This window comes from Hemicordylus capensis, chromosome 7 (genome assembly GCF_027244095.1).
Source record: "Hemicordylus capensis ecotype Gifberg chromosome 7, rHemCap1.1.pri, whole genome shotgun sequence".
NCBI lineage: Eukaryota > Metazoa > Chordata > Lepidosauria > Squamata > Cordylidae > Hemicordylus > Hemicordylus capensis.
The window spans coordinates 35,161,070-35,175,510 of record NC_069663.1 but is presented as its reverse complement, the minus strand read 5'-3'; the positions used below and the strand labels follow the sequence as shown (position 1 = coordinate 35,175,510).

Below are 14,441 nucleotides of genomic sequence, written 5' to 3'. Positions count from 1 at the left end.
GAGGGGGAAGCATTTATGCATTTATGCTTTGTTTTATGTTACGATTTCAAAGTTAGAAAAACTATAAAAGGGCCATTTTAGAGAAGATATGCACTGCCTTAGTTGCAAATCCTGCTTTTTTGAGATTCCCTGCAATTGAATAAAGCGATAATATACACCTTTGCTATTTAAATTGGTTGGAGAGTATTTATGACAATAAAAAATGAAATGGCATTTCAGATGCAACATTGGTTGCCTAAGACCACTCAGATTTAACTTATCTTCATCACATTGACAAAAAGAGCAATTAAAATTAAAATCCATGACTAAAACCAAACCACTTTGGGGTTGTTTTTAATGAAAGGTGGTATATAAATTTAACAATAAATGTTTAGAAGTATATACTTTCACCCCCTGCCCAACCTACAATTAATTCCAGCTTATTTTCAAAGGGCTTCAAGTTTTATTTACAAATAGCTTGGCAGCACCAATGTTTAAGTAATCGCTAATTGATCCTAATGATAGTTTTACTTATTGTTAAATTTATATACCACCTTTCATTAAAACATTCTCTGTTCATCTGATTTTCAGTCTGGTTAATTAAATCGGTGGAGGTTTAGACTTTCCTGATGGGCTGAAACAGCTAATCCATTTTGATGATGACATATAATTAAATTAGCTTGCATTACATAGTGAAAAAGTCCAGGAAGGGAGAGATGGGGGGATGTGGAACCCAAGGTTCCACATCCCCCCATCTCCCCCTCCCTGAACCTTTTCAGTTAAAACGTGGTTAGATTATAGGGGAGGAAAGACTTGAATGAGCAAAAAGGGGAACTGGTTCGGGCGTTCAGGAAGTTGTTCAGAAGAGGGAGTTGTTCAGGAAATTTGCTCTGGTGCGTGTCCTCCTCTCGACGCATGCGCGACTGTTGGCGGGGCGGCGGGGTGCGCCGGGGAGTGAGAGTCAGAGACTTGGACTACGAAGATGCCGCGGCGCCCAGTGCTGGATGAGCAATGCCAATGGGGGGGGGGCGCCGGGACCGGGGGACTGCTCTGCAAAAAAGAAAAAAAAGAAAAAGAAATTTCCGGCAAATCAGTGGGGGCACTTTTTGGCGCCCCCTGCCAAGTGGCGCCCGGGGCGCGTGCCCCCCCTGCCCCCCCTATAGTTACGCCTATGCAATCCAATAGATTATAATAAAAAAGCAGGCTGGATGAAAGAGGTCAAAAAATGTAACCAACAAATGCAAGATCTAATAATAACATCAGAATTAATCAGTGAAAGAGCAAAGAAAATTAAAAATTGGACTGCGCCAGGCAACGATGAACTGCATGGCTTTTGGTTTAAACACCTAACAAGCCTTCATAAACAACTATCAAAACAGTTCAATCACATTTTGCAAGCCGGTGATGTTGAACAATGGCTAACAACTGGGAAAACTCATCTCATCATGAAAGACTCAGCAAAAGGTGCAGTTCCAAGTAATTATAGACCGATAACCTGCCTGCCAACCATGTTCAAATTATTAACTGGAATAATAGCAGATGAAGTGATGCAACACATATTAACTAACAAACAGCTTCCAGTTGAACAGAAAGGAAATTGCCCGAACACCAGAGGCACAAAAGACCAGCTGCTGATTGACAAAATGATTTTAGAAAATTGCAAGAGAAGATAAACAAATCTAAGTGTTGCATGGATTGACTACAAGAAAGCCTTCGATTCATTGCCTCACACATGGATACTAAAATGTTTAGAAACAACTGGTGTCAGCAAAAACATTCAGATATTTATTTTTTAAAAGCAATGAACATGTGGAGTACACAGTTAACAATCAATGGCGAGACACTTGGACAGGTTAGCATTAGAAGAGGCATTTTCCAAGGGGACTCACTATCCCCTCTGTTGTTAGTAATCGCCATGACTCCACTTTCACAAATACTAAACAAAACAGGCCTTGGATACCAAACATCTAAAACATCAAGTAAAATCAACCATCTGCTGTACATGGACGATCTGAAGTTGTATGGAAAGTCCTAGTCAGAAATTGAATCACTGCTAAGCACTGTCTGTATATTCAGTAGCGATATAGCAATGGAGTTTGGACTAGACAAGTGTGCATTAATAATGAATAGAGGGAAAATAAGAAAAACAGAAGGAATAGAACTACCCAATGGAAGCAACATCAAGAACCTGGAAGAGAAAGAACATTACAAATACTTGGGCATTCTCCAGGCTGATAACATCGCACACACTGAAGTTAAAAGAAAAATGGGAAGTGAATACATCAGGAGATTTAGAAAAATCCTCAAGTCCAAACTCAATGGCGGGAACACCATACAAGCCATAAACACCTGGGCTATACCTGTTATCAGATACACTGCAGGAATAATAGACTGGACCCAGGCAGAGCTAGAGAAGCTAGAGCGTAAGACCAGGAAAATCATGACCATCAATCATGCTCTGCACCCCTGCAGTGATGTACATAGGCTATACCTCCCTCGCAGCTCAGGTGGAAGAGGAATGCTGCAAGTCCATCAAACAGTAGAGGAAGAGAAAAGAGGCCTTGAAGAATATATCAAGGACAGTGAAGAAGATGCACTTCAAATGGTCAAGAACGAGAAACTATTCAACACCAATGAAACAAAGCAGGTCTACAAGAAAGAACAAGTCAAGAACCGAGCAGAAAAATTGAGAAATAAGCCCCTGCATGGTCAATATTTGCACAATATAAGTGGAAAATCAGACATCAGCAAGACCTGGCAATGGCTTAAGAATGGCAACTTGAAGAAAGAAACAGAGGGTTTAATACTGGCTGCACAAGAACAGGCACTAAGAACAAATGCAATAAGAGCAAAAGTCGAAAAATCCACAACAAACAGCAAGTGCCGCCTTTGTAAAGAAGCTGATGAAACAGTGGACCACCTGATCAGCTGTTGTAAGAAGATCGCACAGACTTACTACAAACAAAGGCATGACAAGGTAGCAGGGATGATACACTGGAACATCTGCAAAAAATACAAGCTACCTGTAGCCAAGAATTGGTGGGACCATAAAATTGAAAAAGTTGAAGAAAATGAAGATGTAAAAATATTATGGGACTTCCGACTACAAACAGACAAACATCTGCCACACAAGACACCGGATATAACTGTAGTCGAGAAGAAAGAAAAACAAGTCAAAATAATCGACATAGCAATACCAGGGGATAGCAGAATAGAAGAAAAAGAAATAGAAAAAATCACCAAATACAAAGATCTACAAATTGAAATTGAAAGGCTGTGGCAGAAAAAGACCCAAATAATCCCAGTGGTCATTGGCGCTCTGGGTGCAGTTCCAAAAGACCTTGAAGAGCACCTCAACACCATAGGGGTCACAGAAATCACCATCAGCCAATTACAAAAAGCAGCTTTACTGGGAACAGCCTGTATTCTGCGACGATATCTATAACAACAGCAACAACATTGACAATAAAATTCAGCCACCCGAGCTCCTTGGGAAGGACTCGATGTCTGGATAAAACAAACCAGTCAATAACATCTGTCTGACTGTGTAAACAAGGAATAATAATAATAATTAATTAATAAAAATCTTGAACCCCCAAGGGGGATCGGTCCAGGGTCAGACCAAGCGGGGTGGTTCAGTTCGACCCTGAGCAGTCGAACCAAACCGGTTCAACGTTGAACACATTCGACGTCAAACCTGTTTGCACATAACCAGCTCAGTCATTGTCATAAATGCTAATGACAACTCCCTTTGGAGTTTGCAGATGCTTGATGGGCTATTCCCATTCTTTATACTGATTCATGGTTGATTTCCTTTGCACAAGCGGAGCTTATAAACAGCACCATCCTGGCAGCTTTCTCACTGTCAGAAATTGTAAGCTCTGGATGACTCTCTCTTGAAGATAAATATTGATTCAGCTTTCCCTACAAAGAGTCCAGTGTGTTTCCATCCTCTCTTCTGTCATTTCTAGAGAGCGGCGCTTCCAACTAGGTACCGTGGAGCAGATGGAGGATTTATTACCATGCCAAAAAGGCAGGTTTCTCTGCTTCGTGTCGAGCCATTTGATAAAGACTCAGTTGTGGCATTTTCGGCTGGAGGATGCCAAATTTTCTGAACCAGGATGTGTTGTTTTGATGCAGACAAGCACAAGAGGCGCCTCAGTCTTGTTTGATGAGCTGATTGCTGAATCCCAGGGCCTGCCACAGAGTCTATTTCTGCCCGACCATCTGCGCTGAAGGCGAGGTGGATGGAAGTCGAGGGCTGCCTTAAGTGGCTTAATGAACTTTCCCGTCAACTACAGCTGGTCTGGGCAGGTCTGCATTAGGCCGAGCTAGGCTCTGTATGGACTCAGGATTAATGGAAAGCCTCCAAACAGAGGCTATTGCGGGAAGATAGGAGTGAGCCAGCATGCCAGATGTTAAGAGATGGTTAATTAAAATGTGGGATATTGCAGTGATGGAGCCAATAACCAATTATGTCAAACTGAGAGAGGTCAAAATTTCGACAGTTGCTTTTGAGTCAAATCATGCTTATTTGTATTGCTCTGCGGGGGACGGAAACCAAGTTTAGAGTCTGGATTTCAGAATCTGGTTGCTGATGTTGAAAAAACTTTGGATTATTGTAACTATTAACAACTGTTGAAACAAACAGTGAACATGCTATCCATGTTGGAAATTCTCTGTGGTGAGAGAATCCCTTTCTCATTATAGCAGAGTGCACAGAGGCACAACACAGCGGAAATTTAGTTAGGCATGCGTGTATGCTGAGAGTAAAGTAACTTGGAGCCAATTCATAGTTTCAAATCAATATAAAAGACATTTATTAAGGAACTCCATTCTAGATAGGAAAGTGAGGAGTTAGGATCTCTAATCTATCTATCTAGCTGGATGTAGATGGATTCTGCATCCTCTCTGCACGTATGGTGCAGGGAGAGAGGCTTGCCATGTTGCAAGGTAGGCGGGCAGGTAGGAAGAGAGAGAGGAAGGAGGGAGCTGAATTCCCTAAGAGTAGCAATCTACATTTCAAAGGGATAGCATCAGAGCAGTGGAGAAGGGATGACCAATGTCTTGACTCTCTAGCCCTCTGACTTACTAGTCTGCCCTCCACTGTCTGAGGCAAAGAGACAGCGCAAAGTCCTTTAACTTCCAACAATCCATACATTTTTGTCTTACACAATGCAAAATAATTTTAAAAGCGGGGGGTGGGAGGAGGTTCACCTCGCGGCACTCCAGGAAGGGAGTGGGAGTCTGCAACGTGTGACTTTTAGCTAGAAAGGCTGAAGCCTCTGAATTCGTCTGGCTCAGTATGAATCCTCGGAGCCACCTCGCCATCTTCCTTTGCTGGGCAACAAAGCAGGACCTTTTGCTTGTTGTGCCTTTGGCTACAATCCTACATTTGACTTAAGCCAAGGTTCTAGGTCTAGCCCCCAGTTCCAGCAACTGCCTTGAGAGACCTAGAATTGGAGAATCCATCCTCCGGGTCTAGATTCAGTAAAAGCCACTCCAGCTTGGTCCTGGTTCATGCCAGTGCTGGTCCTTTATCTGTTTGGACTGGGCACAGTGTGTTATTTCCTCTGTCCGCTGTACGGATGGACGGTGAGGCAGAAGGGAGTGTTCAGTGTAAGTGTTGCATGGTGTGTGTGTGTGTGTGTGTGTGTGTGTGTGTGTGTGTGTGTGTGTGAGAGAGAGAGAGAGAGAGAGAGAGAGAGAGAGAGAGAGAGAGAGAGAGAGAGAGAGAGAAGCCGGCCTGGAAAAAAGTCCCCCTATGGAATCATCCTGGGGAGCTTGAGTAGGACAGAGATTTGAAAAAACTGTGGAAGGCTGAGACAGGCAAGGCTGCCTGCTCCTTTTGATCAGATAACACCTGAAGGTGAAAGAGATTACATAATTGGAGCTGGGAGGGTGAGGATTTGCAGCCCCCTATGGTTCTATGGGCTGCCGGTGCCAATCTGCAAAATTGGTATGCAACACAGCTCACCGTCTAGACGCCTGGTCTTGCCGGAGGATTTGCCAAGCTCCTTAGCTGGCTCGCATGACATGCTCGCAATTATCATCGCAAAGCCAGGATGCGACTGGTCCTTTGATCCTGATTGCTGCTTCATTTCTTCCTGAGCTTGGGTGGCTCTTTTGCCAGTTATACAAGTGACCTGGGGAGGGGCTGTGGTTAATAAGGAGAGGAGAGCTGGTCTTGTGGTCGCAAGCATGACTTGTCCCCTTAGCTAAGCAGGGTCCGCCCTGGTTGCATATGAATGGGAGACTATATGTGTGAGCACTGGAAGAGATTCCCCTGAGGGGATGGAGCCACTCTGGGAAGAGCAGAAGGTTCCAAGTTCCCTCCCTGGCAGCATCTCCAAGACAGGGCTGAGAGAGATTCCTGCCTGCAACCTTGGAGAAGCCACTGCCAGTCTGTGTAGACAATTCTGAGCTAGATAGACCAATGGTCTGACTCAGTATATGGCAGCTTCTTATGTTGCTATGACAGAAAGGACTGCATGCCATGGTGGAAGCGTTGTAGGGAGGCGAGGAACACTAAATTACCAAAGTCCCCTCTGCTTCCCAGGCATTTTTGCTGCTACTTTGTGGCTTTCATGGTTATAGCAAAGCAAAAATAAATTAATAATAAAGATAAGAGAGAACCACAGGGGTTATTTTGTGCATTGGTTGGGAAGGGTTGTGGAGAGGCAGGGACTCCGGCTGCAGGGTAAACCCATGGGAACCTCCATCCAACCTTTATCAGGCAACCTTTATCAGGTGCTTCTTCTTCTTGTTTACTGTTTTTCAACTAAATGTTCCCAAAGCAGTTCACACTGTAAGAAAGGGATGAGAAAAATGGTGCCTTGTCCCAAAGGACTCAATGCTTTCTCCCTGCTCAGCAGTAGCTGATCACATGGTTCCTTCTTTCCTTCTCAGCTCTCTCCTGTGGAGTCCCCAAAGCTCCCAAGTTTGGGGTTGTGTTTGGCAAGGAGTACACAGTGGGCACCAAGGCGGTCTACCAGTGCCACCCAGGCTTCCACCTCCAGGCCCGCGAAGGTTCCACAGTGGAGTGCCTGCCAAATGGTCAGTGGAGCAATGGCAACAACCCTCTTCCCTGCGTGGGTGAGTCGCTTGGGGAAGTTTCACTCCTTTTTATTCGTACTTTCCCTCCTAAGATTGTTCAAGTAAGACGTTGCAGAGTTATTCAGGATTTAACAAAAGCTTAGCCCTTCAGATCAGAAGTCCGTCTCTTTCTCTTCTAAACATTCTCTTTCCGGCAATGGCCGACCGATTGCCTTGAGAAGCTGACAAGGAAGGCATGAAGGCAGTAGGCTTCCTATGTTAATTTGTCCCCAGAATCTGAAATGTAGGGTTTCACTGCCCCTGAATATGGAGGTTCTATTTTTTAGCTGAACCACCTAATGGCACAGTAGGGAAGTAACCTGCCTAGAGAGTAGGAAGCCTTTGGTTCGAATCCCCACTGGGGTGTTTACCAGAATATGGGAAATTCCTGTATCGGGCAGCAGCAATATAGGAATGTGCTGGAAGGCATCATCTCATACTGTGCGGGAGATAGAAATGGTCAACCCCTCTTGTATTCTACCAAGAAAACCACATGGCTCTGTAATCGCCAGGGGTCGACAGCAACTCAACAGCACAACCTTTCATTTTTCCTTTATTTTTAGCTGACATGACTAATAGCATTTGATCGACCTAGCCTTCCCTGCTACTTATCATCAGCATCTTTTATTCATAGGTATACTTCCTCTGAACGTGGAGGTTCCATTTAGCTACCATAACTTTATGTTTGATGTTGCTTGGATAGTATCTAAATCAGAGGTTCTTAAGCCTTTTGCCCTTACAGACTGGAGGCAGTTCTTTAAGTATAGCCCATGAACCCCCACCTCATTGATTGGTGTATCTTATCATAAAGCTGCAGTGAAAAATAGAGAGAGGGGCTTAAAAAGAGAAGAAGAATTTGGGATAGTTATTTTCAAGAACTTTATGCATTGCTGGGAACAGTGGGGCCTGTTAAACTCTGGTGTCTCTTGTCAACAGTGTCAATAATGATAAAATTCAAGAGTTTTTAAAAAAATCATTTTCTTTTTAAAATCAGTTTTAATGAATATGTACTCTATTTGACAATATATTTTTGGGAGTTAGCTTTGGGGGGGGAAAGGTTAAGAACCCCTGATCTCAACTGTTGGCGTGTTGAATGTGCACAATATCCTAGTTCTACATCCTGGTTTATGGGCAACTCAGGGTCGTTTTCACACTGCCATTGCAATCTCCATATTATTTATTATTTATTTATTTATTATTATTATTATTATTATACCTCCCTTCCAAAAGGCACATTAAAACACCACTAAAATCAAAAGAATATTCAAAGGAAGTATGCTTCCAATAGCCTGATGGCTCTGACAGCCTGATCGGGGGCTGATGCAACTTTTTTGCCTTGCGTGTGAACCTCTCCAAGTCATCTGGCTGGCGCTCTTACGGTAAATTCAACAACAACAACAACAACAACAACATATTTTTATATACTGCTCTTCAACCAAAGTTCTCAAAGCGGTTTATATAGAAAGATAAATAATACATCAATAAGATGGCCACCTGTCCCCAAACGGCTCATAATCTAAAACAAAACTTAAGGTTGACACCAGAAACAGTCACTGGATGGATGCTGTGCTGGGGTCGGATAGGGCAAATTGCTCTCCCCCCCCCCCCCCCGCTAAATATAAGAGAGTCACCACTTTAAAAGGTGCCTCTTTGGTCAGTTAGCAGGAATTCAACAGGTCTTTGGTTTGACTGTCACTGACTGCTCTGTTTCTGTTTCTGTTTTCTTTTTGGCATTCAGCGGTCGGCTGCCCAGATATCAGCAGCATTGCAGTGGAACACGGCCGGTGGCGGCTGATCTATGAGACCCAGTACCAGTACAACGCCCAGCTCATGTTGATCTGTGACCCTGGCTACTACTACACGGGGCACCGTGTCATCCGGTGCCAGGCCAGCGGGAAGTGGAGCATTGGAGAGCCCATGCCAACTTGCAGAAGTAAGTGGGCCGCCATCTTGGCCTTGGAAGTGCCCAGGAGTGGATAATGGGAAGCAAAGACAGACTCCAAGTTGATGAGCCCAGAAGGGACCTGCTGCTCTAGGTTTCTGTTACTTGTTGAGACTTCCCCTCAGCTGTTTCCTTAAGCACACCCATTTGCGGAATACTTGTGGTTCCTTCTCTAAGTCACTAGCATGATAGTATGCCTGATTGTAGCAGGGAAAGGTCAAAGCCAGGAAGGTTTTAGGGGTGTGCTCTGAACTGATTCTGGAGGTTTGGTTTGATGGTCGAACTGGGCCGAACTTGATTCGTTTTGAGGGGTATGCGTGTAAAGGGGAATTCTGTGAGGATTCCCCTTTACAAGCAAAAGACAGGGGAACCCTGCCTTTAAAATGCATGTGCGGATACTGGAACCGAGGCACGCTGCACTGCTGCGCGCACCGGACCCGGTCTGGAGTTTAGAGGAGCTTCCACTGCTGCTGCCGCCAGTGTTGGTAAGGTGCCCTCTCACCGCCCCCCTCCCCAGCCTCCATTAGAAGTATTTTAAAGGCAGTGTTCCCAGCAGGGGCGTAACTACCATTAGGCAAGGGGAGACAGTTGTCTTGGGGCCCCACTGCCTCAAGGGGCCCCCCAGATGCATGTCACATGACTCCCCACCCGCACGTGTTGCACCCCCTGGATCTTTTAAGTACCTAGAAACATCTCTGTAAGGGAGAGAGGAAGAGTGATAGGATTTTCCATGTAAAAAGCTGGTATTAGCAGGTTTGTTCCGAATTTCTTCTAAAAAAATTTAAAAAATCAATCTTTCCCTGAGTGTATTTTAGTGTAAAAAGTAGTGAATTCAGCAAATTAAAGGGGGGAGAAAAGGAAAAGGAATGAGAGCAAAGAGGAGGAGGAAGATAGGTGATATGAGGTGGGTGCAAGGCTATGTCTGGCTCACCAGAGGTGCATCAGAATCTAATCTGGCCCACCACCAAATTTTAGTTTGACACCCCCTGGCATAGTACATTTGCAAGAAAGAGAAAATCCAAGCCCCAATATTTATATGGGGGTGGAATCTTTTATCGGGGGGATTCTTGTTGCACCCCCTGTAATTTCCTGCTGGATCTGTCCCTGTGAACTAGATATTCACCATATTCATAATGGGGATGTGATGGTGAGTGCACTATATATTGTGAAGTGTGTTTGTGTGTGTATATCAGAGGGGGGCCCATTTAAAAATCTTGTCTCTGGGCTCACTCCAACCTTGCTACGCCCTTGGTTCCCAGCCTTTTCCTTGTGAAGGGGAATCTTCACAAGCATACCCCTCGAACCGCAGAACCGGTTCTGAACAAGATCCATTCGAACTGGGGTCGGATAGGTTCAAACTTGGAACTCCACTCCTTTTTTTTTTAACTCCGCTCCTCGAACCAATGAGGAACTCTACTCCTTGAACCGACGGGCCAGTTCGAGTTCAAACTGGTCGAACCATCCCAGTTCAATTTGATCTGGGTTTGAATAGAACCGTTTCTGCACATCCCTAGAAGGTCTGGCTAGGATAACCACCCCCATCCACCCCCAAAACACTACTTCTCTCTAGCAGTGATTGGTCTTGAATGCCTTGTAGGAAACATTGCTGTCCTTCAAGCTTCAGGCAATGAGAAGACATCAAACAAATTATCCCAGCCCATAGCATTTGCTTTTGCTTAAGCTTATGTATAAGCAATAGCAATACTGCAGTATTAAGCTAATGTGTTGTAGTGGTTAGAAAGGGTTGGATTTGGACCAGGGAAACCCAGTTTCAAATCCCAACCTAACCTCACTGGATGACCTTGGGCCATTCTCTTTCAGCCTAACCTACTTCACAGAGTTGTGAGGCTACAAGAGGAGAGGAAGAGCCCTGTACCACCCTAAACTCTTTGGAGCTTCTTGTTTCCCTGAATGTTTATGTGCGGGGAAGTAAGTGACCGAACTTTTAAAGTGAGGGCAGTGAGTCTTGGACTGGTCACATGGGTAACCCTAGCCAATCAGATAGGTGAAGGTGAGCAAGGTCTATCCAGGGCAATGTTTCTTGAAGTGGCAGATCATTTGTTCCTTGTGCAGCAATCCATGAGAAGTCATAGATAGTGCAAGGTTCGTGCACTGGTTCGGTCCCGAACTGTTTGGGATAAGGTCCAAACCGATTTGGCACCATGGGGAGGAGAGCAGGGAGGGGAGTAGGCCTTTTCCATGCTCTCCACCGCAGGAACCTCTGCTCTCTCTCCCCATGGATCCATGCACAGTGCCATCTGCGCATGTGCAGGTGCCATTTGTGTGGTTAGCATTACCATGCTGCCCACGCAAATGGTGCCTGCACATGTGCGGATGCTATGCATGTGCCGGCGCCACACACGGGTTCTTGAGACAAGGGGTCCCACAGCAGGAAGCTGCTTGTGGCGGCGGTGAGCAGGTAAGGGGCTGCTCTCCTTTTCTTAAAAAGATCCCATTCCCCTCCCCATGGTACCGAACCAGTTCGGACCGCATCCAAACCGGTTCAGTACTGAACCAGTGCTCAAACCTCGGTTCACACACATCCCTAGTCATAGAGGGAACAGGGCCACTGAGGGCAAGAAAAGTGTTCACCAGGACTGCCCCAGCTTAGCCCTCTAAAACAGCTTTAAAAATGAACCAGACATTTTAGCCTGTCACACACGCCCCAAGCTAACAAGGGCAAAAACTGTGACAGCTGTCTTGTACATTGGGACAAGTGTTCTGTGTTTTCAAATCCAATATTTATGAAAGATGTTTGCTTTGTTCTCCCCCTACACCCTCACTTCTTAAATATGTAGCTGCCAAGAAAATAACCCTTTGTACCTCTTACAAGAACACTCCTGACCTGACTGTTCTGTTTCCCTACTTTTATCTCATTGGATGAGTTCATGGACAGGTTTCAGTCTTCCTAGGAATCTGGGAAACTGAGCCACCACTAGAAATTCTTTTTAAATGAAAAACTAAACAGTAGGGCAGGTGGGGACCACAGTGCTGGGGAAAAGGAGTCACAAGCAGTATTAAATGCTTGCTTGTATGTTTTGCCCTGTGGAACAAGTGGCAGCTCTGCCTGGGGGCAGGGTTTGGATCCGGAAATGGTGCAGGGAAAGGGTTGTCCCACTTACTCCAGTGCCAGTCCTGCTGTGAACTGGGGAGGTGGGACAGTGGCTGCATTTTTAAAAAACAACCCACAAGAGATCTGATTGTGAATTTCCCACCACCCCATCTAGTTTCACCCAAATGAGTTGATGTAGCGAACAGAGTTCATCTTTCCCTCCCCAGTTATTTGGGTCTAGTCCTGGAGATTATGTTCCTGCTTCCACAAAGGCTGCATTGCAATCCGATGTAGCTCAGTGGGAAAGCATCTGCTTTGCGTGCAGAAGGTCACTGGTTCAATCCCTGACATTGCGACAGAAATATTGTATTTTATTTTGTTTGTTTGTTTGTTTGTTTAATTTGTATTCCACCTTTCATTAAAACAATCTCAAGGCGGTTCACACAAATTAAAACAAGACTATAAACATTACACAATTAAAATATTAAGCTAGAATATTAAAAAAAAGTAGATCTGACTAAAAAGATTTAAAATACAAGCTCAATATAACCATACAAAATCCAAAACAGCAGCTGTAGAGACAGTCATATAAAAGCCTGGGTAAAAAGCCAAGATTTCACACGCTTTCTAAAAACTGAGATGAAGACCGAGGAGCGAACAGCCACCGGGAGAGTATTCCAGAGTCTGGGGGCAGCAACAGAGAAGGCCCTGTCCCGCAAACATTATCTACAAATAATGGGTTTTTTGTACGTCATCCAAACTTTTTGAGCTAGGCAGATTCCTATTCCATGCCAACTACCCACAGAGCTTCACCTTGCTCTTTTATAATGCCAGGACACTGCCCAACAGAGTCCCTAACTGAGCTAACAGACTTGGTTGACAGGTTGGTGTTGGAGTCCCCCAGACTTGTGGTGCTGGGAGACTTTGATGATCGCTTTGGGACCAATTTTTCTGGGGCAGCTCAGGAGTTCATAGACCATGACAACTACGGGCCTATCCCAGGCAGTCTTGGCACCGATTCACATTGCTCGTCACCTGTTTGATCTGGTCTTTTACTCTGATCAGGGTGGTGTTCCATGGGTGGGGACTCCTGTGATTTCCCCATTGTCATGGATGGACCACCATCCGGTTAAGGTTGAACTCACACTCACGTCCCACCTCCATGGGGTGAGGGGCCTATTAGGATGGTCCACCCAAGAAGGTTATTGGATCCAATAGGATTCCAAGAAGCCTTGGAAGGATTTGTTTTTAGCACTGATGATAATCCTGTTGATGCCCTGGTAGAGATTGGAACAGTCAACTCACTAGGGCAGTAGACATGATTGCTCCAAAGCATCCTCTCCGGCCCACATCAAAATTGTCCCCTTGGTTTACAGAAGATCTACAAGAGCAGAAGTAGCAAGGTAGATGACTAGAGCACGTGGAGAAAGACTTGACTCGAATCTGACAAATTAAGTCATAGAGCACTTTTGAAGATCTATGCTCTGCCAATACGTGCGGCAAAGAAGCAATTCTTTCCTGCCTGTATTGCATCTGCAAGCTCACATCTGACAGAATGGTTCAGGGTTGTGAGGAGGTTAGTACAGACCCCTCCTTCTCTGAATCAGAATTTGGAATCACCTTCTGCAACATTTGTAATGCGTTCTTTGTGAACAAAATCTCTCGTATTCGGGCCAATTCAGATCCCACAATTACTGCAGTGTCTGATGCGGAGGTGTCCAACAACTCCTCTTATGTGATCAGTTTCAGTTTGTGACTCCTAAGGAGGTGGACAAGCTAATTGGAGCTGTACGGCCTACCACCTGTTTTCTTGACCCTTGTCCAACATTCTTGATCCTTGTCTTAAGGAGGTAATTATTAGACTTCCTCTGAAGGAAGCCTGCATTGATCCTTCAGAGTACAGGCCTGTCTCCAACCTTCCATGGTTGGGCAAGGTAATTGAGAAGGTGGTGGCCTACCAGCTCCAGGCAGTCTTGGAGGAAACTGTCAGGCTGTCAGGCAGGCTTTCTCTGTTGCTTCCCCGAGACTCTCCGAGTCCCGAGTGGAATGCATTCCCTGTTGAGATGAGAGCCTCCCCATCTCTGACAACTTTAAAAAAATCTTTAAAGACCTACCTTTTCACCCAAGCTGTTTATTTTAATTGTGGTTCTAAGCTTTTGTTTGGGGCAGCATACAAATTTGATAAATAAAATAAATATACCTTTTGAGTGTTCAAGTCTGAAGTTGCTCTCTCTCTCTCTCTCTCTCTCTCTCTCTCTCTCTCTATCTATCTATCTATCTATTTTATTTTAACATTTATAAACTGCCTCTTGCTACAAGCCCAACAGCAGCGTACAGGATAATATCAGTTTTAACAATATAATACATTTTTAA

At 44.8% G+C, this 14,441-nt stretch overlaps 1 protein-coding gene across 8 annotated transcripts in view; it reads left to right on the top strand.

The window, feature by feature from the left end:
- CSMD2 (CUB and Sushi multiple domains 2) overlaps positions 1-14,441 on the top strand; it is a 684,208-nt gene that overhangs the window by 599,732 nt on the left and 70,035 nt on the right. For all 8 annotated transcript variants that reach the window (XM_053267555.1, XM_053267553.1, XM_053267554.1 and 5 more), the window contains 2 exons: positions 6,889-7,074; positions 8,813-9,007. In XM_053267555.1, coding sequence (XP_053123530.1) covers positions 6,889-7,074; positions 8,813-9,007 — 381 coding nt within the window. The remainder of the gene's footprint in view (positions 1-6,888; positions 7,075-8,812; positions 9,008-14,441) is intronic.